Source organism: Osmia lignaria, chromosome 15, assembly GCF_051020975.1.
Source record: "Osmia lignaria lignaria isolate PbOS001 chromosome 15, iyOsmLign1, whole genome shotgun sequence".
Classification (NCBI taxonomy): Eukaryota; Metazoa; Arthropoda; class Insecta; order Hymenoptera; family Megachilidae; genus Osmia; species Osmia lignaria.
In genome coordinates, this window is record NC_135046.1 from 6,972,775 (window position 1) to 6,998,713 (window position 25,939).

Sequence of the window (25,939 nt, forward strand, 5' to 3'; positions counted from 1 at the left end):
TACTTATCGGTGAAGAAATAACTTTATCTTCGTATATGCTTTAATCTGTTAGAAAACATTCACCAAAGTTACTGAAACGTGATACGTTAATATTTATAACGAATTCTATTTTCAACAGGAACAAGGAATATCAACTCTAGAGGATATCGAAAAATTACAACTTCTCCCGGAGCTTCACGTAGATCGACCCGCATGACCCGTAAAAAAAAAACAAATCGAATCTTATGACCCATGGAGAAAAGAATTCGGATCTTCCCAAATACTTTTTTCACATCCGTCCCAACAAAGTTCACGAAACGAGCTTTGTATAATCTAATTTGTAACATATTCGTAACACTTAAGAAAATAGAAATAATACGACATGCCATACAGTTGTAAATTTTTTTTTTTTTTTTTAGAATATACACGTAATTCATTCATCTTCGTTGTTGTTCTTGGATCTACGCTTCCTACCCACTTTTCATGAAAGTCGATCATCTATTTTAAACTCATGAGACACCACGACCCTCCCCTCTCGTCGTCGTGCACGCATATTTGGCTGTTTACTCATTTATCTTTTCTGGATTATGTTTGAAAACAAATGATTCATTTTTCTTTCCTGGACTTTGTTTAAAAATAAAATATTTCTATATTTATGCTGTTGATCATAGGAACTTACAACACGATGATGATTGATTTGTAATAATAAATATTTTACTCAGGCCTTCGTTTACCATTGAATCTATTTTAATAAATACGATTCTTAAATATTTGCACCCTATTCCTTCACCATTTAAAAAAAGAAATATTAGAAGACTCACCACCACCATTGTGTTTTAATTTTCCTCCATTTATCCTATCGTCATTTCCTTTAAATATAAGATTGTAAATAAAATTTCTATTCGTACCTTTAATCTTCCCAGGAAGGACTGTGGATTGATATCGTGAATTAAAAAAAGCACTGTATTTTTTTTACGTCTGGTTTCACTTTATTATTTCTCTCAGCCAATAAAAGTTTGTTTATGGACCTACATCGCTAGGCGATGGCGGACTGTGTTACACAAATACGGGAACAAGAATTGTTTTTCGTTATTTCGTTATTTCGTTATTTCGTTAGATCAGCAAGAGAATTTTGCGCGTATATATGCGTTCTATAATTTCATGTATTTTGGACACACACTTTTGTGTGTTTACAATAGGAGACGGTGTGTTGTTCATTAATTTTACGATGCCTCTCTATATAATGATGGAAAGATCTATTCGTCATAACTTTGTAGCCATAAAACGTCGAATATAATAGTAATAATAATGTATAATATTAAATACACGCGTCCTTGTGATTCGGTATTAATTACGGATATTTCGTGTAACAATTTTTCGTTTTACTATGAAGACGGTTAAGCAGCAAAGAATAAAAAATAGCGCAATCGGTGAAAGCCATTATTTTCTTTTTACCATGAATATTACAAGAGAGAAATTTAGTACAATACTCTTGTTGATGGTTGTTACTAAGTCACAGAATGTATAAAGAATCCATATTATAAACCACACTATTTATATAATTGATTGGATGTTAAGTAATACACTTGTGTATATGTGGAAACCACGCGCAATATAATTTCTTTTTAAATTCTTAAGAAATTTTTCTCTCTCTCTCCTTCCTCTATCATTTAACACACGAATAATTCGAAGTCGTTTTATCCAGTACTAAAAAAGAGACACGTAGGTTCTTCTATATCAAGCCTAATATTAATATAATTAATAAACGAGTGAAAGAATTTTTCGCGCATATACTTCTGTTGCTTAACAATAATAATTAAGTATGGATCCGTTATTTTTTTTTTTTTTTATAAATCTGACGTGTAGGACTTTACACACAGCAATGCCTAACCATAGTTAAAAACACGAAAACACGAATATTATAGTTTTGGAACCATATACAACATATATGTATCGATTATCATAATATTTGGTCGATTACCTAAATCATTTAATCGTTAAGCCTACTAGTAGTTATATATTTTATCGCTATAATGCCGCACAGTAGATTTGTTAATTACTTATTTTCAAGGTGTTCCTTCTTTTAAATCGAATCAACTTAAAAATAAACAAAATTACATAAATGTATCCTGAATTATGCTCCTCTAAAATCTAGAATATTTACCCACTAAACAAGCGCTCTCACGGTTGTTATTCTTATTGTTTTGCGCAATCATTGTCGTTGTGATTACAGAAGATGTTATTATTCTCATTTGCTCTTGAATTGCATTGTTCAGTTTGCAAAACCAAATTTACACGTATTCTCTCTGATTACTGTTTACAATTAGTCATATCGTATTAAAAATTGTTAAGTAAAAATAATGTAAAACTTATTACAGAATTAATTTTTTTCAATTATTACTCGCACTTGTTTTTACTAACAATAAGTAGGAAGGAGTTCAGGAAATAATCCTAGCGAGTATCGTACACGCTAATTATATAATAGAGTATCGGTAAATAGTTCATACTCGATGATATTTAAAACACATACTCTAGTGTATAATTGAATTATTGTTTCAATTTTTTTTTGGTGACGAGAATCAAGATATCCTCGAAAACCCGTCATTTTTTAATATTTTTTTTTTTACACGTTTATTAAGGAAAATTAATGTTTAAATGTTTCTTAATTTAAACCCGCACCCTAGACATAAATATGTATATCTCGTATAGTAATGTATATATACCGTATATATATTAATATGTAACATATATGCGTTCGGATGTTAAAAAGGCTCCCTTCGTTTAAGAAGTGCAGACACACACCTCGATCTCATTTCGAAAAAATCGAACGATGCGTGGTTTTTAAAAGCAAGGTACGTTGTTATTGTTCGTTATTAATATACATTCCTTACGAAGACATTATATATTAATATATCGAGGGTGATAATAGTTAACATCATGCTGAAAGATTGCTTAGAGCTTTATGCACTGCAAAATTGCAAGCGAACATCGAAAAATTCGTGATAAAAACACAGCTGAAAAGCTAAATAAGAGAAAAAGAACAATCCCACCTAAGAAATATGGCGTTTCAACACACAGCTCGATATTTACTTCGAAGATTCCTTGTTATTTAAATGGAAACTCAATATATGGACAAAGCTTATTAGTAGAGAGGTTGGTGGTTCAAGTGTGTGCAATTATTATTATTATTATCATTATTATTATTATTAAAAGGTGTGGGCACCCTAATTGATACGTACAATACCGTTAACAGATATACAGGGCTCTCCTTATTAGCACTCTCTCTAATGAATAATTAGGACAAATTGAACGATGATATTGCAGCAGTAATCACGAGGTATACTTTAACGAGGCTTAACACTGAATTAATTGTCGAGAGGATAAAATATATTTGTCTCTCGAATTGAGAGACCTTTCAAAAGTGTTGGAATTTATCTGAGTTGACCCTGGGGTGGGTATTCGAAGCATTGCAACGTCTTGAGTCCAGCAGAAAAATCAGAAGGTTTTACGCACACGAGGTGTGCCAAAATGATCAAAAACACTGAATCACAATAAAGATTCTGCGCCCCTCCCTCTGTCATAGTTTTCATTAGACACATTGGGATGGTGTATTTTTAGGCGAGAAGAGTCAGTGTAAAACGTCACGTGAACAATCGTGGGTGTATTGAAAATGTCGGTGGTGGATTAGCGTAGGCGTCGAGACGCGCTACGAAGACGCCTATTTAAGCTTCTCGCGTATTCGTAGCTGAATCAGTCGAAATTCATTCCTCCGAATTTTCGTGCTCTTATTAGTGAATCGTCGGAAGTGTTCGCTGTTGGCTCGAGCTTGAAACGCATCAAGTCTAACTCCACAAGTTTTCCCGTAGAAACCACATAAAATTCACGGTAGTACCATAAACGCTCTCAAAGTTTTAGCAAATTGTGCTTTTGTCATGATCGTGATGTTTTTATCTCTGGTGTGATCCAGTCGGTGTTCTTACTTTCGTCGGACGATAAAAAAAAGCAACGCTTTTCGCGAAATAGTAAATAGTAACTCCTAACGTTAGTGAAAATCCCAAAGAGCTGTTAAACCTTAAGGACTAGTTACACCTTTACTACCTATACAAGTTTGAATCCCCTTCCGAAAAGTGTCCGTGGTGTTAATAATACCGTATCCTAATCCGAAAGTGTTATGCGAAACACCTTAAACCTACTAACACGCGGATTTTCTCTGCTCTTTCCCCATCGTATTCCTTTAACCGTCTTTCTCAAATAATATTCGAAATCTCGTATTTTTTAATATGAAGTGCGTAAAAATAGGTGTCAATTATTGCGCACGCAGTGCTGAAAATCTTTGAGAAAGACTAAAGACGCACATTTTAATTAAGGTCTTCCCCCTATCGTACTTGACGCGTATGAATTAACCATACACGCTTTTACCCTTTACTAAGCAAACAAACAAGTATTGTCTGATAATTCGAATTAGTAGTGTAAAACACGTTAGTGCTGAAAAGTTAAGTACATGTCTGGTTTTATGATATACAACGCGATTAAACACTGATTTCCTCCCTTCTATCAGCACTAGCTTTTCTTTTTCAACGCCTACAACTGTGCTTCATCTTCAAGTTCTATTAGTAGTTTTGATCGTAAAATAGCGTTAACGCTTTCTCTTTAATATACCGAGATACATATGATCTCTTCTGAATTAAAACACGCGTTGTTATTCGTGTGAGCGCACATGATGTGGTCATAAAACCACCCCTTGCATACTTCAGCTAACTCCTAGTCGTACTATCTCAGTGGTGGTAAAGTTATCCTGTCCCTAATACACTTAAGTTCCTAAAACACATAACCTATTATTGAGCTACCACACGAATTATGGGGTATTCGATGGAAAATGCCTAACATGTTTTTGTTTTCTAAATCCTTCCTTCCGTTACACTTGTTATCCTAACAAACGCGCAGCCCACTTTCCTTTTCTTCGTTAAATATTAGCACGTCCGCGTTTTATACCCCGTGATCGACACGATTTTCTAACTCTTGATTAATAAATTCTCACTCGCGGTCGTTTACACCTGTGAATCTAGTTTCATTCAACGATGTTCGTCATTTTCGATGTCAAGTATTTTGCTCGAAGAGAAAGAATGATCCAACGAGCGCGATGGGACCTCGAATGCCCTTTTGTTTATTACAATTTTTATTTCTCAATTTGATCAAATATTTTTTTATATGTTTTAGTAATCTAATGTGTAATAAAATACATATCGCGTACACGTTAAAAAAAAGATTAATATAGATTCGAGCTGTCACGTGTCTGTTTCTATCGAGGATTTTCATATCGTAGATGCAAAGATCCGAAAACAAATCACTCTACTACCCTTGATCGTCTGTTGTGCGTATAAGAGAATTATTATCGTTAAGTACCCTCGAGGAAACGCGTAAAAGGATCTTTCAGCATCAAAATTAGTGTTTCTACGCTAAATTGTAGCAAGAACTCTTCACGGTGTCTCAGCGAATAAACCCCCCATTTTACTCCATCTTCCGTTCACCTATCCTCCCCTTTCTTCACCTATGTTCATACATCAGGATATATATATATATATAATATTCGTTACCCGAGATCGATCTATGATCTGCGGATTATCGTGTCCCTTATAGTTAAAAACGACAGACGGGCGAGTAACACACATTAACAGGTTTTTAAGCTCAATAATCATGAATCTAGTACGATTGTTAGTAAAACACCTTAGCCCTAAAAACATACTCCTCTCTTCTAATCCATCACTTCCCCGTCGTCGCTTGTACTAAACCGTATTTAATACGTACATGTCACACATTTCATAATTCTCTCCCTCCCATCCCTCTTTAATCTTACACTAGTCCTAGATCGAAAAGCAAGAACTTGACCGACGATGTTTTAACGTACTTTATTATCTCCTTTCTAATCTCATTTTTGTTTCTTTTTTTTTTTATTGTACAGATGTCCGTAGTACCTTTGGTTTTTCGTGACTGGTGGGACGATTTCGATCGCCCGGTGTCCCGATTGATGGACCAACACTTCGGCAGAGGACTTAATCGAGACGATCTGATATCAAGGTTCTCCGATCTAAGTCTCGACAGACCCCTACGCTCGATTTTTCGCGATAGGTACTACCGTCCGTGGAGGAACGTAACGCGCCAACACTCGAGCGGATCGAGCACGATTCAGATCGACAGCAAAGACAACTTCCAGGTGAGTGGAAACGATTTCTTTTAATACTTTCGATATCGTGTGCGTTTTGTTGCACGAACTGATGGAAGAGGAACTGTGATTTTTCTCTGATGCCTGAGAAATATTAACGGGCTCGAACTTGTTAAGCCCTCAGAGAAAAATTTCAAGTAGAGATCGAGAACTTACGAGGATGGATTTTGAGCTCGTGATTGCGGGCAAAAGTGATTTTCTTCGTTCTCACGATTCTACTTTGCAAAATTGTACTTTGACACTTGCAAAACCCTCGGGAAATGCTGGCTGGGATTTGTAATTCACGATTAGGTGGGTAAGCAATTGCGCGACTCTACTTGTTTAAAGCATCCATTTCAAAATGGATCAGTGGATCGAGAAACATACGTGTTAGGATCGTTCTAAGTTCGTGATTGTAAGCAGACGATCTGATGGTGGTCAAGGATCTTTTTTTTTTATTGTACTGGTTGGTCTGTTGATTCTTGAATGGAAAACAGAATTATTATTGCCATTTTTAGAGATGATTGTACTTTTGTTTGAAGATCGGTAATTGTATTGCTTTGGATCAGAGAACCACGAGCCATATCCATAGTTATCACTCGACGGTATCAATCACATCTATTGTCTGTAACGAGACAATAGGTCTGATTGCAATTACCTTATATTTCGAGTGGTAACTATGGATACGGACCTCAATTATGATTGATTGGAAGACTACGGCTGATGTATTTACTCTGATTACCGAACTTGAAAATTCTCAATAATAATCGTTCAAAATTTGTGTGGTTTGGATTTTATATTATCAGTTGGAATCTGATTACAAGGATTAACCACGGTGCTTGAATGTTATCTTTAGCTGGATTTTAGATGGCACGCGTTCTCTGTATTTCTATAAATCGAGACTCGGCTGTGTCTTAATTTTACACACTGTTGCAAATGTACGTTGCTTGCGAAGATGAATGGTATATCAGCACGCTCGTTCTTCTTCGATTTTGTTTGAGGGCTAGGCAAGCAAATTATTGAACGTTTCAGATGTTTAACATCGTTAAATTTCACGTTGACTCGATAATGATTTTCTGGAAGTTGTCGATTAGTATCATCAAGGAAATGCGATTTATGGCACGCTTGGATCTCGTATTTAGCACACGTTCAAGTTCTTTTTAGATGGTACATATGGACTCAACAGACGTAAGGTGACAAACTTGCGTTGCAATAGACACACAATCTCTTATTACAATTCTCGACAATTTCTGGAGCCTATGATCTCTCTATGAAGCTCGTTCTCACAAGCGTTCAAGCTTAAAACATTAGTAGGATGGATAAAATACTGCTGCAACGGGGAAAATGGATCTCGTCTTCCGCAGGATTCCACAGAAGCGGAATCCCACGGAAGAGGAGAGCGGGAAAAACCTGAGAGCTTAGGGTCGCGTTAGTTGGTCACGAAATGAATTAAAGGCCGAGAAAGTGACAAAATTAAGAAGCAAAGATGGAAAAAGTCGACACAGGTACCTCCCTCTTTCTATCTATAACACACCTCAGAAGTTGGATATTATACTGCTTACTTATCGTGAAAGAAAAATTAATGTACGTATTATATATTATAAAATACCTAGGCGGACCATTGGTTCTCTAAACCTGAAGGAAGCTTCTTGCGCAATTTTAAGCGTCTAACAGCTCTTCTCGTAAGAATCGTCGAAATTTTGAAGAATTGTTAACGCCCACGACTTCGAGCAACTCGAAACACACACACTACACGTGCATAGAATCTTTATATTATTTCGTTGAAGTTTTGAAGTGTGTATTGCTGTTACCATCGGTTCTCATTTTATTATCGAAGCTTGTAATAATTAGCACCATGGAACACTTCCACAACGACTATCCCATAACTTTCAGATGAGATCGGAAAGTCATGGGATAGCCGTTGCTTAACTGTACGCAGAAAACCGACTTTCCTTCTTTTTAATACAAGAAAGATATTTGCTTTTGGGACAAAAATTGGATACCGAACTATTCAATTATTGCTGATCAAATATAGCCAAAAATATATCAAACACGGGAAAAGTTGCTGCGAGTCGAGGAGTAAAGCTTTAAACGAGACGATCAGAAAAGCTGAAGTTTTGACTCGACTAGGATATTAAAATGTAAAATATGCAAAAAAATAATCGCGAAAGAAGCAAACTTCCAAAATTAAATCTTATAAAAAGGCACTATTACACACACATACACACTTTTTCCTCGCGAAAGCCTTTAAAGATTAGGAAAAGCTGTCCCTTTTTAAACTACGTGTCAAGATTTTCGAATATTTGAGAACTGGATAAAACGTCCTAATATTATTTTCAACCTCAGAGCCTAGAACCCTAAACTCTACTCACACCACACGCATTCTATACACTTTCGAAATTGAACTTTACACTGAATTATACACGTATATTATCTATATTATCGTTCGTTTTGAAGTACAGTTGTAACTTAGTAATTGGATAAATGTGATTTAAAAGGAGTAATATGCTGTTGTCGCCACAAGTTTTTTTTTTTTAATGGAAGAGAACTGGCTAAACATTTACTGACCCATATATAGCATAATATTTTGAACCCTATTTTTATCTTGGAGTTTCTCAGTACAGTGAGCGAAATATTTGTTTTACACTATTTCGCGGGCTAACACGGTCGACTAACTTAGGCTGAGATAGAAGTCTAAAGTGATAACCTTTTTTTAGATCGTGTGTGACACCCATAAAAGTCTACGAAACGTTTATTATCGTCAACGCGTGTCTAGAAAAGAAACGGAACCAAATTTTTTAATTGAATATGTTCGATATTTTCAAGACCTAAGAAAACTTGATCGATGGATCTAAGAAAAAGGATAATGGGAATGTATAAGGAGCGCATTCGTAAAAAGATAAAGAAAACAGAAAGGAAAGCTGAATTTATGTAAAGAAAAAAAAACTTACGAAGAACTAAACCGTACAACTAAAAAAAAAAAACTTAGAAACTATTAAATATTTTTATCGAAATATAGTTGTATTAACGTAACGTTTCAAAACAGGACTATTATTAGAACGAAATCGTTTGACACTCATTAAAAACAGTTACCACAACCGAATGAACGGAATGATAAAAGAAAAACAGGGCTATATAAATTTTCAGGGGTTAAAACTGGAACACCAGAAGGCCCGAAAACCGATTTCTCTGTTTCTGCCACTACTACTACTACTGCTACTGCTACTGCTTCTACTACTGCTGTTTGTGTTTCTCGGTTGCATTTTCGTTTTTTCTCGTTGCATAATTACTGTTTCCACACTATCTGCTTCCTTTCACCTTTCGTTTTATTTCGATAATTCACAGCACTGTATGTTGTTGTGGTTTATAAAAAAGAAATTGGAAAACACGTTTCGGGACTGTTCTTCGAACGGGGGAACCCCCTCCCTCAATGAAGAGGGGGTGGAAGAAGGGGTTCGGTGGGATGAAAAGTCAGGACTCGAAAACTACTCTTATATGTATTCTTTTTTACGTTTAAATGACTCGAGTAGCAAGAAAAAGTTCAAAAAACTGTACAAAAGAAAATTTTATGCACTCCGATCTTACAACGTGATATTGTTTTTCTGTCAGACACGCTCTTTTTTTAACACCAGGAAATTCTTTCCCTTGAAATCACAGTTTAACCGGCTTACGCCATTTTTTTTTGTCAACGATTCAAAGAGCCCACACCCTTTTTACGTTTTTCTCCAAAAGAATCTTTATACTCCTTTTATACGAACGATACCAAATACAATAATATATATCAAGAGGACGTGGTTTTTTTTAATATTCTTTTAAAATCCGAAAAATGGATCGTGTCACACAAGAATCAGTCTTCGTTTTTTTTTTTTTTTTTTGTTTTTAGCAGAAAGAACCGAGAAAGTGTGAGGTGTGTGTCGAAGCACCCCCCCCGAAACGGGGGCGCCGCTCTCGGGACTAAAAACTGAGTTTCCTTGAACCTTTCGGATCTCTTTGCTCGCTATATATAAATAATCTCTATATAAAAATAAATGCTTCTCGAATCATTAACGATAAGACCGTATATAGAAAACGATTCAATACGAAATGTCTATATATACAAAAATTCGGGCGCGCGTATGTCTCTCTGTGTATGCAGCAGCACTCGAGATGCTTCAAAAAAATCGGTTTATCTTGGTCTTTTGCTATTTTGCTCGAGGTACATAGAGATGGTTTCCACAATGGTATTTCTCACTAAACGTTTACTTTTTTTTTTTTTCAATCGTTGAAAACAAAATTCGCTTACCGGGTTTCCAGGATCACACGAAGGATCACCTGAAGAACCACGGTTCGCTCCTTCCTACTCTCTTTTTATTGCCTTTCCTTTTTATTTAATGTCAAGCTGCTAACCACTGCAAGATAAAACGATCCATCAAAGGAAAAAAGACATGCGTATAGCGCGATAACTCAACGCGCTAAGACTTCGCTCGTTTACACGATAAAACGTATGATGTTTGTATCATCTATTTGAATGGTATGCTCGATCTTCTCTACGAACGAAAAAAAACTATTACACAAATAGGTACGCCGCATTTGACAACTACATCTTTCCTGTTTTACTCTTCCCGCGATCGCTAAAAACGCTCGGCTACAATATCATCGTCGGATTTACACGGAGGTTACATGAAAGTTGGAAAAAATTATAACGAGTTCTCGAACGGGTGAGAATTTTGATAGATGTCTCCTACATTTTCCTGGCTATTGCCTGTTTTGATACTATCTCCAGAAAACAACTTTCGCAATTTCAAGGCTAGCAGGAATTTTAATCAAGAAATAGCAGAATATTTGTATTATCGATTTTGTTCTCTTTTCAAGTGGTTAGCTGCTAGAAACAGTTGTGCGTACGGTAGCAATGATATTACACAATTTAGTCGTTATCAACCAGACCTAGATCTTCTTCCGGAAGAGAAGAGAACCTGGTTTATGGCGAAGGAAACAGCTAATGGTGATATAATGGTGGTGTGGTTTTTCGGTTTTGGAAGCAGGCGAAGTTGCCTTCGCCCGCCTTGAAGCGGCGCGTTTAAATTAAGCGTACGAGGCTTTCTCTCTCGATGGTTTAACAAAGAAAATACTTATAGTGTGATACTTAACTTTCGCAATCAAAAAATGTAGTCAGACGTTACAAGAAAAAGCCGGTGCTCAAGAGAGTTTAACGTCGAATTCAATGATCGTTCAGATCTCGTTTATAGCCTCTGTACATCATCGTAACAATGACAGGTAACATCGTCGTCTGGTGCTCGAAGGGATATAATCGCCTTCTGCTTTATACTGGAATATTAAAGATTGCTCTCTAATTTGCCGTTCTGTACTTTTTAATGCTTCGCTCTGATCTGCGACAGGTAATACTGGAGGTTCAACAATTCTCACCGGAAGAGATCACGGTGAAGACGGTCGGGAACCAAGTTATTGTCGAAGCCAAACACGAAGAGAGGCAAGACGAGCACGGATTTGTCAGTAGACACTTTGTACGGAGATACGTCTTGCCACCATCGCACGACGTGTTCAATATTACCTCGAGCCTTTCTTCGGATGGTGTTCTAACTATCACGGCACCCAAAAAGGTAAGAGACGAAGAGGAAGAAGAGGTTCTCTCGTCGGCGAATCCGAGGATGGATTCGCGCAGCTACAAGCGCTTAACAAAATGTGATCCTCTCTCTCCCTTTTGTTTGTTTCTTTTTTTTTATGTATGCTCTTTTTTGTTTAATTGTTTCAATTCCAACTGTTCCGTGTGTGCCCCCTCTCTCTCGTAGTAGTATGCGTTTAGAGAAGATGGTGTGCCGACGATTAATCTCGATCTCAAACTACGAGTCTGCTCTAAACTATAAAAAGAACGTCTTGTTGGATTAAACCCGCTTTCACGCGGATGAGGCACATTCGTTTACTTTTGTCGCGTTTATCGACTTCAACTTAAAGCCCAAGAAACTTGATATAACAAATTTTAGAAATATATCAAAGCGATAGCGTTAGAAAAATTCAAATGGAAGATGGAAAACGAGTTTGATTTGTAAAAAAAAATGTAAAGTTAATTCTCAGGATCAGTTAAAATCGATAATCAACTAGCAAGTGCTCCCCATCTAATTTTTGTTTTTTTTGTTTTTGAACGGCAGACATCGTGAAAATACACTAGAATCTATTTAGTAACTAGATTCTTCGAACAAGTACTAGGAGCGACATCTATACGTGTGTGGTATAAAGACTAGAGTGACGCTGCGTTCGATCAATTTAGTTACTAAATGCAGTTTTCTCTAGATTTTTAGGAATCTTTTTTTTTAAATGCTGTTTTCACCATAAGATGCCAAATATTTTTCAAGTTTAAAAATATCAAGTAGCGACACTGAGCCATAATATTTCTAATTAAGTGTAGTGTTAAATTTCAGATTTCTTAGGTAATAAGGTTAAAAGGTTTAAAAAGAATTGAGAAATACGTCGGTACAATGACCGCTTACCTAATTGCATGTATCTCGAAGTGCTCTTCTCAAATTGTTCGAAATGTGAGGAAATTTCAAACTCTAATCAGACCAGTTTATGGTTGCGTACGGATTGTTCAAGCACCGACCCCGTAGGGTTCACTATAAAAACACAAATAAGAAAATAGCCACGTTGATTTGATTCGTAAACCGTTTCAAAAACGTCTAATAACATAAAATTGTTATTTCTTTTTTTATAGGGCCAGCCACCTAATGAAGGCGAACGAGTTATTGAAATTGTTAAAACAGGAGAACCCGCAAGTAAACCCGTCAAAATTGAAACGACAACCGAATAAATGTAAAAATTTTTTTAAAAATTTGTTAACTTAATATTTTACTTTTTATATTTGAATTTTTATGCGATTATATCAAATGTTATTCAAACAGTTCTTATAACATAGTATATGTAGTAAAATAGGAGTATATAAAATGTACAGATAAATATTATGAAGATTATAGTAAATATGTAAAAAAATATTTTCAATTAGAGGTAAAATTTAATTACTTACTATCTAGCAATATAAAATATTTCATAATACGTTATAAATACCAACCATACCCTCATCAATATTACTTTTGTTTTACTATATGCAATTAAATTATTTCTATAATTTGTAATATAGCTAAACCTTTCCATTATTTATGAAAAATTAAATATCAGTAGCTTCATATGTATTATACCTCAACTATCAAAACAAAAGTAATACCATTGAAGCAAAAGCTTTAAAAAAAAAATCAAACCAAAAAATTAAAAAATTTGTTAAATGTTAGAATGGTTTAAGAATACCCACGGTAAACTGTCGCGCTCCGCACCGAATCCCTCTCGTCTACATTTTCACGTCGGTTGTTTCAGCAGCCTCATGGACCACGTAAAAGAAGTAGAGGTATGTTCACTGGTTGGTGGGTCTTCGGGTGTTCGCTGCGTCCGAACTGAACGAAACTGTGTTTACGAATGCGCCGAGCCAGACCGGCCGGCCCTCTTATATAGGCATGCGGCGTCGCAGTGCTGAAGGTTCGAGAACATGCACCGGTACCCGGCATCTAATGCGCACTTAACTTCAACCATTAATTTCCATACTTTTTCCATCGTTTAACCACCAACCACCTATACCATTTTGTTCCTCGATTCACGAGCTATCGTTTAGTATCGCTATATATACAATTTTCAATCGTTCCGAGGAAAAATTAAGGAAAAACCAAGTATTGATCGATGGAGGTACGACCAGATTTCTGGCACATTCTCCCACCTATAGACCCCACCATAACCTAACTCACACAACCGTAACTTCCTCTTTCTCTGGTCCGAACAGTGAAACGGTTGGGTTTTCTGCGTGTTATAAACGAACAGTGCAACCTCGCCATTGATTTGTATCTTTGTTTTGATCGCCATGTTTAGGGGAAAGGGCTGGTCCCTCTTGGGAAAGCATAGTTCTTGGCATCAAGGACAAAACAAGGTTGTCCTTAACAACCCATACGCTTCTCCGCGTAATTTTCTGGAACTCGTTCGTTTCTAGAATACCTCACGAAGCGTTTCACTATCATTACCTTGGCAATATGGCAACCGCTGGTATGGATGACATTTTTAGAAGATCTCCCGCTGCGTCAGCCTGCCTCCTCGACTAGAATTTAACTTAAAACCAACTGCCCGTTGGTTCTTATGGATTTTAATAACACCAGATAAGATTGCAAAAGAGTGGGAGAGTTTATATCATTGCTAAAGTATATACCACGGAATATCTCCATGAAAGCTAACGTTATGTACATATACCCATCGTGCAAAATCATTACCCATCTGTTCTACAAAATCCATACCCAAAGGGACGCGAAGTAACGACGCAGTTTTTCGTGACACGTGGCTTCCATAGCTGCGCAGTTTATTCGGAATATCTATGTAGTACATACATACTGTTACCGAATCCCGTCCGCACCAGGAAAAAAACAGTTCGTTAAATTAAAAATGTCGAAGGTGCGGTCGTGATATGACGCAACTGATGACATCGTGTTTACAAATACACGTGAGTCATGCACGGCCAGGCAAACCTGGGGGTCAACATTCTCCGAGGTTAATGCGGTTGACCAGAGGCAGAAAAGTAACGTCCATGTTTTTAATCGTGCGATAAGTTGTTTATCGTGCTGTCTTATCGTACGTTGACAAACCGAAACTACATACATACGTTGTTTCTATGCAACATGAACATTATTGCGCAACACAGAATTCCAGCTACAGCTGTAGCTCTATCGATTTTCCTCATACGTCTTCTGGCCTCCGCGCGGGGATCTGGACGATACGTTATAATTAATGCAATTTTATTCACAGGAATAAAATGGGGTCGCTAGCAGGATGCCTGCTATCCTTTGTCTGTTATTCGAACGCATAAGGGAGAGGTATACTGAAACGGGATCAACTTAAAGGCAAGAGGCGAGCCAGTGGTTCTTAGAAACCAGTACAATGATGCGCAGATGTTTCGTTGAAGAAGCAAGGATAGAAAAGATATGTACAGTCGGTTCACAGGCAGATGTAGACTGCCTGTCTGTTACATGCTAATGGTCTCGAACGCTTTCTCTCAGATACCTGTACTGGACTTGCAGCTTGTCTGGAGAGAGAAGTGATGCGCAACGTCAATATGTTCGGATTATGCAGCTTACGCATTGAAAACAGTAAATTTAGCGATGCGGTTTATGCAACCACGAGGTCAAGGGATAAATTTAGAAGCTTGAATGTGGCGTACGTAGCGATATGTATAGCTCTATATATGACTCGATGCATCGTGACATTTATAGCGTTCGTCTACCTTGTTGTGAACGCTCACATTCTGCTAAAATTGTTATCTTATCAAGTGCTGTCACGAGCAGTAATACGTATTTAGTACAGAAATGCTTTTTTAAACGATCGAATATAAACCACTCGTCCTTGAGTTAATATAAAAGTAGAGGACAAATTGAAAGTAATAATTTAGATCTATTATCGTATTTGAGTGATGCTGTTTGGAAGAATTAGAGGAAAATCCAACGAAAATTTGGGAAAACGTAGTTCGAACAGCTAGGTCCCTCTCGAGAACGTTCTACAGACGGATGCAGCAGGTAATCAATAGTTGCAGCGCTGGAGTTCTATACATATATATATGGGGACTTCAACTACATAGTAAACAAAGAGTAAAGCTTTCCATTTTTACACGGCGACGTGCTTTTCGTCACGTACACCACTCCTGCATGTGGATGCAGAAAACTGCACACGAATATTAATCATTCGCAGTCTATTTATTCTACGGGTCACTTGTCGGCCATTTTATGAATGTATAACAACACTTGAACTGGATGCACGCAAGATTTAGTTTATCCATAATGTTAATTCATTAAAATTACTCCTATTGAGAAGAGGAGTAATGAATATACCTTCATCCAGATAAACATGGTATATTAAAATGGACTGGAATGCGACTAATGTTCTGCTGCGGTTGCAGGTAGCTTGAGAACCGTCCTCGTGTTTTATATTTCATTTTGTTTTGTCAACACGCAGCGGTTAAGGTTCCTGTATCACTTGCGGCCAAATACAGGGACGAATAAAATATGGTTAGTAAGGCACTGTCTTAAAATAGTTATTTAATTAAGATTCTATCACTCATATAATAGATAAGGTTTGTTAAAAAATAAAACTACTATGTGATGAAACTTTCAATGACTTCAGCTTGGTAATCAATTTGGTTGAAAGAAACTTTAATTTCGCTAAATTACACGTGTAATTGCAATTGCCAATTATGAATCAATACACTTTAATAATCTCCCCTAGGAGTAGACTTTCGTGACAACGTGCAATTTCCTCGACATCGGTTAGTAAAACCCTAATTTGTTCGATGAACTTCAGTTTTTTGTTTCCATCAACTGTCTGTTCAAAGTTTTGAACAATTATTTGAAGGGATGTCGCGTAAACGGACAATATTAACCCCTTAGAAAGTACAGATAACTATAGCCTTAAACCCTTCGGGGTTTAACCCTTTAAAATGAAACTTTGGTGGAAACAACTTTAATTTTTTATTCGTCGGAGGGAGTTGTTTCATAATATCTGTAATTATTGCTACAATGTTCTTTTGATGTATGTAAATAACAACTTTGGGATTTCGACGATTGTCAGTTCTAACGAAATTTAAAAATTGTTATTGAATTATACGTATTACGATTTACTGCGTATGACGCAGATGGTTCTCAGGCAATTCTACCCCAAGAGGAGGGTACGCAGGTGCGGCTGGAGCTTAAAATTCTAGAAGCATCTACGAACCACCCTATTATCGATTCAAACTGTAATCAAGCTGTACCTGCGGAATATCATCTGCGCAGTATTCTCACGAAGGAACAAACGCATATCTGTTGCCATGGGATATTTTGGGAATAAATCTGTCAATTACACTAAACCGTCGAAATTTAAAAGATCTATCAAAGAAGACGTTTATGCACTTAAAATATATTAGAGCATAATATGAACTAATGTATTTTGACTTGTTTCGAAATGCCATAAGGATTTATATAATTCTAACTTCATTGACTTGTACTTATATACATATATTCTCATAAATTAGCAATACAAATTATCATTTAATTATACATAATTTTCCTAAGTCACATTGTCAATAAACATTAAATACTTTGAATAAAAGTAATCATTGTGCTACTTATATGAGCTAAAATTAAATAGTAACAGAGTAGCATAATTAAATGTTCATATTTTAAAAATAGTAGAACGTAGAGAAAATGAATTGAAGGCAACTGACAAATATAATAGAAGAGAAATGAAAGTCGCGCCATTTTGTGGAGTGCAACGCCATCTCTGGCGGCGTCGTAAACTACTCGATACATCATGGAAGACCTTTACTAGTGGATGATAAAGATGGTGATCATACCTTTAACGATAATCATGCGGCGTTGTCATCTTCGTCCCGCACTAATTCGAGTTTCTCGCTTCTGACATTATTTTTTTTCGAATGAATATCGTCGTCACATTGCGGTGTCGTAATCGCTTTCAATTCCATGAAATCGAGACGACCAACAATTCTATCCGTTTCTTTTTCCGCAAAAAATATCTGATAGGTGTACGTTCCGAGTAATGCGCCTGCAGTCGGTCCGAACCAGTAAATCTAAAGAAATTTCCATGAAAAAAATAATTATCGTCGTCTCTGATGCAATCTAATCTACACAATAGAAAGCAAATATTTGTACACCTCTCTTCACGAATCTATGAAGAAACAAGAGGGAACCGATAACGGTCTACACGGAACATTTAAAAAAGGCTCGTGTCTCTTATCGGCAATGTAATACAGAGTAAAGAAAAGAATCGTTTGATGATATAAGATATTACGTGGCTGGGATTTATTAAATCTCTGAAAGGGCAAATAAATCGTATGATTAACGATAGTGTTACACACCCATTGATTAGTCCAGTTTCCGTTCCAGAATGCAGGACCAAAGGTACGCGCAGGATTCATACTGCAACCAGTGTAGGGACTCTAAAAACACGTTTCATTCAAATATACCCTTGATCATGACAATGAGACACTTTGTAATTTATTACAATTATAAATATTGTTTTTATGTAAATTGAAGCTATTTGCAAAGTTTTAGTCAAATCAGATTTGATAGGTTTTTGAAAGTACATACAACTCAATTACTTACCGCTGCGAGTGAGATCCCAACAACGGAGAAACCGAACCTAATCGCTGTGGAATCTGTTTGATGCGCGCATCTTTTGTCCCAGGTTGCACAAGCTGCGCAAAGTATGAACGACGTACAGAGGATTTCAATCAAAATTGCTTGCGCAGTGCTTATTCCTGGATGAACGACTGTCACACAATGTCCTATACTCTTATTTGACACTCCATCGTACAACAACTCGGGTGGAGTTATCATCTGTTTATACAAAATTGGTAAATAACTTTGTGCATAATCGAGACTGTTTCAGATTCGTACCATTAATAATCCGTATCCAGCAGTGGCACCAATGAATTGAGCTATTACGTAAATAATTCCCGTTGGTATGGTTTTAAGCCCAACGATCACTGCCCCAATCGTGACAGCTGGGTTCAAATGTGCACCGCTTACATGACCCAACATCTATGATGGAAATTATGGATATGTAATATTTTGAAATCTCAATATTATGCAGTAATTTTATGAATGCTTACCATAATCAAAAGGTTGACAGTCATACCGAACGCCATGGACGACTGTAATGGTGGCGGCAGTATTGTTCCCATAGTTCCAATGGAACCCATGCAACCGATGAACAAAAGTATCCCAGTACCCACCACCTCCGCGATGAACATCGTGGTTGTACCCTTCTGCATCGTCCATATCGTGCCTAAAAATCACCATACAACGTTGGAACGTAGTCTTGATTTCTAATTCAGCCGTGTAACTCACTTTGAGAATCTCTACTTTGTGTGTCGTTCTCCATGGTAGACGTACAACAAGCCTTTGGTTCAAAAGCAACGGCTACTGTTACCGTACTGTTTGTTGTAATCAGCACTCGAATTACTTTGACAGTTTTAATCGACAGTTATCGTTCTTCGCAATATTAGTTAAAAAGAAGCTGCCTTATCGATGAGTGTAATGATACGTTGCATTCTTCGTTGAATTAGTGTGTTCGGTTGATTATGAAGCTCAAGAGGAGTTACATGTTTCTGACATTATAATATCATCGAGGCCGATAGTATCGCTTGTTGGAAGATTGATTCATATCGTAACTCGAATTGAAAATCAACAAAAAATCGTAAAACTGTCCTTTGCGGAACATTACCACATTTATCTCGTGAACCAGGAAACGAAGCGGTTGAATTTCCGTCATCAAGAACATGATTACAGAAAATCATAAAAATCGTTCGTCAAAACTTTCAGTCGTGTTTTAGTTATTCAAAATCATTCATGATAGAACTTGGATAGAGTTACTGCACATCACTACGTGTAATTTACTTTCTATCGGTAACTACTCGGTTTATTCTGTCACATATTAACTTAAATCCTCTCTGCAATGCTAAGATTGCGGAAAATTGCTTACGGGAAATTGGTTTGCCAAAGTTTCCACGCAGACGCCAAGGGATACCGTGCCATCCACTGTGGTTCACGATCATCTTTAGTTGTTCGAAGAATCTTCTACGGTTCAGAAGTACATTATGACAGTGAAAATTAAAAATTACCAAAATGCTAATTATAAATCAGATACCAAATACACCATACGTTTTCCTAAAATTCTACTAACACCAATTGGAATCTGGCCATTGCGAAGAGACGACACCGTTTCGCGTAAAATTAGAAAATACATTCAAATTGGAATCATTTTTTGTTCCATGTGTTTTTTACTAATACCTCATGCCATTTATACTTACCGTGACTGCGAGGATCTGCAAAGGTATATGAAGGTGATCGCTGCACAGGTGTTCAGTCTTTTGGGGATCGTCAAATTCTGGACTGTAATTTTCAACAAAAAGAAGATCAGTTTCTTTCTGACAGAATTGGAGCTACAGTACAGAGATGTGGAATGCGAAGAAGATCGATTATTGATTAAAAAAAACGCGAAAATCGGCCAATTCTTCGCGGTGATGTATCTGTGTTTCACCTACTGTGGTGCATTGCCTTATCACATCATTCTGCCTCTGTTATCGGAGAAAGTTGTCAAATCTGACAATACCACTCAAATTCCTCTGCCTTATTTGAGCGATTATGTGTTCTTCGTGATCGAAGATTCGCCGATCTACGAAATCACGTTTGTTTCTCAAATAACGATCAGCCTTATCATTTTATCCACCAATTGTGGTATCTACATTTTAATCGCTGGAATTACTATGCATTGTTCCGGTTTGTTTGAGGTGATCGACAGAAAAATTCATTTACTTGTGGAACAGAGTGATGGAAACTTGCATAATCGCCTCCGATTCATCGTTCAACGTCACGCACAAGCAACCGAGTAAGATAATCTAGTAAAAAGTAGAAGTACATACTTTAACAAATGATTTTTGTACTTTTTATACCGTCTTATATGTACTTACATCAGTGGTACTTAATTGTAGATACGCTGCGATGATCGACAAAACTTTTAACGTTGTATTTTTATCAGAGATAATTGGAAATACCGTGATCATATGTTTCCTGGAATATGGCGTACTCGTGGTACAATATCAAGGAATGTTTAACGAAGTAATAACAAATATAATGACAAATTGAATGTTTTTAGGAATGGGAAGAGCACAAGACCCTCAGCACAATGACGTATTTTATATTGATGATATCGATGCTTCTGAACGTCTTTATAATGTCCATCATCGGTGAACGTCTGAAACAAGTGGTATTTTTTTTTTTTAAATTAACGCGAAAAAGAAAATTGAATGTCCTTTCTTTTTAAATAACTTTTTGATTTTTGTGAAGAGTGAGAAAATAGGAGAAACGTCGTATTTTTTACCCTGGTTTGAATTTCCGGTGGATGTAGCCAACCATATAAGGATGATTATGCTTCGAACCAGCCATCCATCGACTTTATCTGCAGGAAAACTATTTAATATTTCGCTCCATGGATTTACTGACGTAAGTTTTTCAGCTTCTTGTAACAAAAATTTCATTTTATCGAACAAAACGTCGTAGGTTTTCAAAACTTCAGCAGCGTATCTGAACTTTTTGCGAACGATGACAGCGTGAAGAAGCACAAACGAAGATGACTGTGTACGTTATTTCATTTTCTATAAATATTCGAACATACCATATAAAATGTTCGTACTTTTATAAATGTAAACATATTTTAAGAAAAAAATAAACAGATTTGTCGCACAGATGAAAAATCGAATCGAGAGGCAACTATCCCGCAGAAAATTACCCATGGCAAACTGCACATTGCAGAGTACAAATTACTGTAATGGGTTATACAGAATGTTTATTTCTCCCATAAAACTTACCGTATTCAAATTGCTATAATGACTGATATTCGATACCGAACGATCATCGCTTACCATTTTATGAACGCAAGCGCAGTGTTGTCTATCAAACTAATCCAGATTCAACCCGTGAGCATTATCAGTTGCACTCGAGCCCTCAAATCATCGACTTTCCCTTATTCCTCGAATCCCATGCAGAATCCCATAAACATGACTCAAACAAAGAGCGTGGAAGAAGATTTGAAATACGCGATGACATTTGTTCGCCTGAATTTGAAACTAGTCGGTGCCTGGCCCACTTCAATCACCTCATCTCCTTATTCGAAGATTCTGAAGACGATTCAAATCATCGTCGTCTACTTTCTATACTTCTTGATAATAGTTCCAGGGTTTCTGTACATGTTTCTGAGAACGAATAGTGGTAAAGTTAGATTGAAAGTACTTGGACCAATTTTGAACTGCGGCATGCAATTTGTCAAATACACCATTCTGTTGTTCCGAGCGAAAGAAATTAGGAAATGTTTGGACGTGATCAGAGAAGACTGGATGAATTCAAGGGAAGACGACAGGCTGATTTTGCGTTCGAGAGCGAAACTTGGACGAAAATTAATATTGACAGTGATGATTACATTGTACGGTGGTGGTTTATGTTACCGCACGATCATACCCCTTATGAGAGGACCCATTGTCACTCCCAATAACGTCACCATAAGACCAGTAGCCTGTGCAGGATACTTCATCTTCATTAATGAACAGCAAACTCCAAATTACGAGATAATCTTCACACTGCAATTCTTCAGCGGAATAGTGACTTATGCTGCGACAAGTGGCTCCTACGGTATTTTTACCTTACTCGTTCTGCATATGTGCAGTTTATTGAGGATGTTGACGAAAAAAATGAAGGAGCTTGATGCAAGGTCCGATTTAAGCGAGCAAACAGTGCAAAAGAGGATCGTGGATATCGTGGAACACGAGAGAAAAATAAAGGAGTGAGTATAAAACTTTGATGTATTGAAATATAGTAAATTTGGAAAATAAAAATGGGAGTAAGTATAAAATTTTTATTTGTAATTTCATTGCAGACTTTTAAGGAATGTTGAAGCCATCATAGAATACGTCTGTTTTGTGGACATCGCTGGCAATACGTGTCTCATATGCTTAATGGGATATCGTATCATCACGGTAGGAATAACATCGGTAGAGGATGTTTGAAGTTGTTTCAATATAGAAACGATCATATTTTAGGAATCAGAGAAGAACGACGCAACATTTATAATAATTTGCATCACCTTACAAATATCTTTTATCTTATGTTCGTTCATATTGTGTTACATTGGTCAACTTCTTGTTAATGAAGTACGTGATCCATCATTATATTGCTCTATTTATTTAATTTTTACTTATGAATATTCTTATTGACAGAACGACGTTCTTGGCATGACATCTATTACGATAGATTGGTATCGTCTTCCAGTAAAGAAAGCTCGTTGCTTAATACTGATCATCGCCATGTCTAATTATCCGATGCAACTCACAGCAGGCAAAGTTGTTGCAATATCTTTAGTTACTTTTACCGACGTAAGTTTTAAGAAACAGAATCATCGTTCAAAGATTCCTGATTTAATATTTTCTGCAAATTACAATTTCCAGATCATGAAGATGTCAATGGCATATTTGAACATTCTGCGAGAAATTGTTTAAGATAATGCATTTTACACTATCATTTAGTAGAAGAGAATATAATTTAATAGAAGAGTTTAGAAACATCACGGCACACTTATTTCTTAATAAAAAGGAAATCATGGATACTGTAACATATGGATACATAAATCCATTACTTCTTTATCTTCGTTTTCATCACAACATTTATATTTATCTCACCTGCAACTTTTAGGTAATAATCCACCACTATTCCAAAAGAACTAACATAGCAAATCCTGAACATAAATCATTATAAATTGCTGTCAGAAGCACAACTTCAGTATCCTTCTCCGCTCTTCTTCTTCTTCTACACCCCTGCAAACATTTCAAAAATCAATTTATCGATACCACTATCATTATCCTGTGCACCACTAATAATACATAAAGAAAATAGACCATAATTGTAGAGGGGTTGAACCCTTTGGAAAATGTCACGATTCTCTTCCCAGAATAATCAGAAAAGAAGCGCAGGCGCTGTGTAGAGTCGTAATCGGATCACTCTCACTTGCCATCAGTATCAAGCCAGTTTTCAAACATCAAGGATGCAAAAATCAAAGTCGATCGATAATAATCTATCCTCGATTGACTTCGAATACGAAAGAAACGTGAACCTGAGTATCCAGTGGAATCGTTGGATACTAAAACCGATGGGTCTTTGGCCAAATTCATCGAATGTTTCACGTTTCGATAAATGTCTCTACTGGTTGATTAACGCTGTTTGTTACTTCTTGATCTTCTACCTTATAATACCCTGCGGTCTGTACATGGTATTCGACATGGAGAATTTGTACAAGGAGATCAAGTTATTTGGTCCATTGATCTTCTGTGTGGCTGCATTCGTTAAGTATCATTGGTTGATCATTCGCAGCGATAACATTCGTGAATGCATGGAACATATCAAATGGGACTGGAAGAACGTCGAATATATCAAGGATAAAGACATCATGGCGATGAATGCAAATTTTGCGAAAAGAATAGTGACTATCTGCGCTATTTTCATGTTCACCGCCTGTACCTTTTACTTCCTAATCATACCGCTTGCTTTAAGGAGAATCTTCATCCAAACTGATAACGTTACCTTCATCCCTGTGATGTACCCTTTCTCGAGTTACATAGTGGACGTCCGTTATCCTCCAATCAACGAGATCATCTTTTCGATTCAGTTTTTAGCTGGTGTACTGATCAATGCTATCACAGTAGGTGCTTGCAGTTTAGCTGCGGTATTAGCGGTCCACGCTTGCGGACAGATGGAAGTTTTGATGTGCTGGCTGAAACATTTGGTAGATGGAAGACCAGACATAGGCAAAACGGTGGATGAAAGAATTGCGAAGATCGTGAGTCAACACGTAAGGATATTAAAGTGTGTATAATGTGCATTTTAACACGTTTGCTACCATTTTGGTTCATCAGTGATCCAAATGTGATCCATATATTAAAGTAACTACAAAATGTTCATATGTTCATTTTGCAGATTTTTAACGTTAATGGAAAGAACCCTTCGACCGATCTCTTTTGCTGAATTTTTAGCGTGTACTTTAAATCTTTGCCTTGTTGGCTATTATATTATAACGGTACGAAAAAATAAAGCACGAAGGGTAATAAGAATGTAAAAATTATATATTTTTAATCTTGATATTACAGGAATGGAATTCGAGAAATATAATAATTACTGTAGGTTACGTGATACTGTACACATCTCTCACATTCAATATTTTTATATTTTGTTATATAGGCGAACTCGTGGCTGAGCAGGTATGACTTTTTATTTCAGATTTAAAGATTATTAAATATTATTACAAATTAGGTACTATTTGACAATTATCTTGTAACAGTGCAGAAAAGTTGGCGAAACATCATACATGATCGAATGGTACCGTTTAGCAGGGAAAAGGAAGCTCTTTTGCATTTTAGTCATGGAAATGTCTAATTCGTCGATTAAACTCACAGCTGGAAGCATGATCGAGTTATCCATTAGCACTTTCACCGACGTGAGTATTAAACTACTTAAATTTATTTTTACCTGGAAATCGAAATCGACGATTGCCTCAAATATGAACAGGTTGTCAAGACATCGGTCGCATTTCTCAACGTGTTACGAAAACTGACATGAATGCTTGTTGAGACACAACGAAACGCAAACTTTTTACAACCACACCGATTGAAAATGCGACCAATTTACTCCACGATCTAAGGATTTAAAAGATTTTCTTTTATACAGCTGCACTTTTTCATGAAGGTTTCATATATTTTAATAATTTTCAATAAATAAAATATAAATGTTAAAATAATGTCGTGTTTAAAAGCATCCTTACCGATTTTATGCTTCAAGATTGGTTCAACTTCACGAACGACGAAGAATGCAAAAATTGATTATCCATTAATTTATTCCTGCTGACATGTGCGGGAGCATCAACAAATATTCTGCAGAGAAGAAATCAATTTATCGTTGTCCATCTGTTATTATTCTCATTCAAACTCAACAGTGTAAAGTCTACAACTCATAAATATAGAAAAAGGAAAATAGCATAATCACAGTAGGGTAGAACCCTTTGGTAGAACCTCTTCCTCTCCCTGAATGATATCAAAAAATCAGCGCAGGCGCATGATTTTCCCTTAGAATCGTTATTCGATTCCCAGCTTTTAGTCTGGAC

The 25,939-nt window shown here is 36.5% G+C and overlaps 6 protein-coding genes and 1 long non-coding RNA gene across 11 annotated transcripts in view; 5 read left to right on the top strand and 2 right to left on the bottom strand.

Annotated features, from left to right (window-relative positions):
• Positions 1–1,852, top strand: part of Pde8 (phosphodiesterase 8) — an 18,947-nt gene extending 17,095 nt beyond the window's left edge. For all 4 annotated transcript variants that reach the window (XM_034316031.2, XM_034316029.2, XM_034316030.2 and 1 more), the window contains one exon: positions 119–1,852. In XM_034316031.2, the coding sequence (XP_034171922.1) occupies positions 119–196 (78 nt within the window). In that variant the 3' untranslated portion in view covers positions 197–1,852. The remainder of the gene's footprint in view (positions 1–118) is intronic.
• LOC117600504 (uncharacterized) lies at positions 1,811–13,616 on the bottom strand. Its single transcript, XR_004580476.2, has 3 exons — positions 13,473–13,616; positions 12,661–12,783; positions 1,811–12,033 (listed from the first exon to the last, which is right to left on the bottom strand). It is a non-coding gene; the product is annotated as an uncharacterized LOC117600504 (long non-coding RNA).
• On the top strand, positions 5,939–14,697 carry LOC143305197 (protein lethal(2)essential for life). Of its 2 annotated transcripts, XM_034316034.2 has the most exons (3): positions 5,939–6,190; positions 11,554–11,775; positions 12,882–14,697. In XM_034316034.2, exons 1-3 carry the CDS (start codon positions 5,939–5,941, stop codon positions 12,975–12,977), a joined length of 570 nt encoding a protein of 189 aa, XP_034171925.2. In that variant the 3' UTR covers positions 12,978–14,697. The 2 variants fall into 2 exon arrangements, with proteins under 2 accessions (XP_034171925.2, XP_076548473.1); XM_076692358.1 differs by lacking the exon at positions 12,882–14,697 and having other exon boundaries at positions 11,554–12,009.
• Positions 14,698–17,255: 2,558 nt separating this feature from the next.
• On the bottom strand, positions 17,256–19,228 carry LOC117600502 (aquaporin AQPAe.a). The gene is made up of 6 exons (XM_034316043.2): positions 19,090–19,228; positions 18,852–19,027; positions 18,637–18,780; positions 18,343–18,576; positions 18,096–18,176; positions 17,256–17,807 (listed from the first exon to the last, which is right to left on the bottom strand). The coding sequence occupies exons 1-6, from the start codon at positions 19,121–19,123 to the stop codon at positions 17,586–17,588; spliced, it is 891 nt and encodes a 296-aa protein (XP_034171934.1). The 5' UTR covers positions 19,124–19,228; the 3' UTR covers positions 17,256–17,585.
• On the top strand, positions 18,914–21,408 carry LOC117600495 (odorant receptor 43a). The gene is made up of 5 exons (XM_034316038.2): positions 18,914–20,629; positions 20,733–20,832; positions 20,897–21,007; positions 21,088–21,243; positions 21,301–21,408. The coding sequence occupies exons 1-5, from the start codon at positions 19,839–19,841 to the stop codon at positions 21,352–21,354; spliced, it is 1,212 nt and encodes a 403-aa protein (XP_034171929.1). The 5' UTR covers positions 18,914–19,838; the 3' UTR covers positions 21,355–21,408.
• A 389-nt stretch (positions 21,409–21,797) lies between these two features.
• Positions 21,798–23,288, top strand: LOC117600503 (odorant receptor 4-like). The gene is made up of 5 exons (XM_034316045.2): positions 21,798–22,576; positions 22,670–22,769; positions 22,833–22,943; positions 23,010–23,165; positions 23,238–23,288. The coding sequence occupies exons 1-5, from the start codon at positions 21,798–21,800 to the stop codon at positions 23,286–23,288; spliced, it is 1,197 nt and encodes a 398-aa protein (XP_034171936.2).
• Positions 23,289–23,609: 321 nt separating this feature from the next.
• Positions 23,610–25,631, top strand: LOC117600493 (odorant receptor 83a-like). The gene is made up of 5 exons (XM_034316036.2): positions 23,610–24,648; positions 24,760–24,859; positions 24,930–25,040; positions 25,121–25,276; positions 25,348–25,631. Exons 1-5 carry the CDS (start codon positions 23,831–23,833, stop codon positions 25,396–25,398), a joined length of 1,236 nt encoding a protein of 411 aa, XP_034171927.1. The 5' UTR covers positions 23,610–23,830; the 3' UTR covers positions 25,399–25,631.
• The last annotated feature ends 308 nt before the right edge of the window (positions 25,632–25,939 follow it).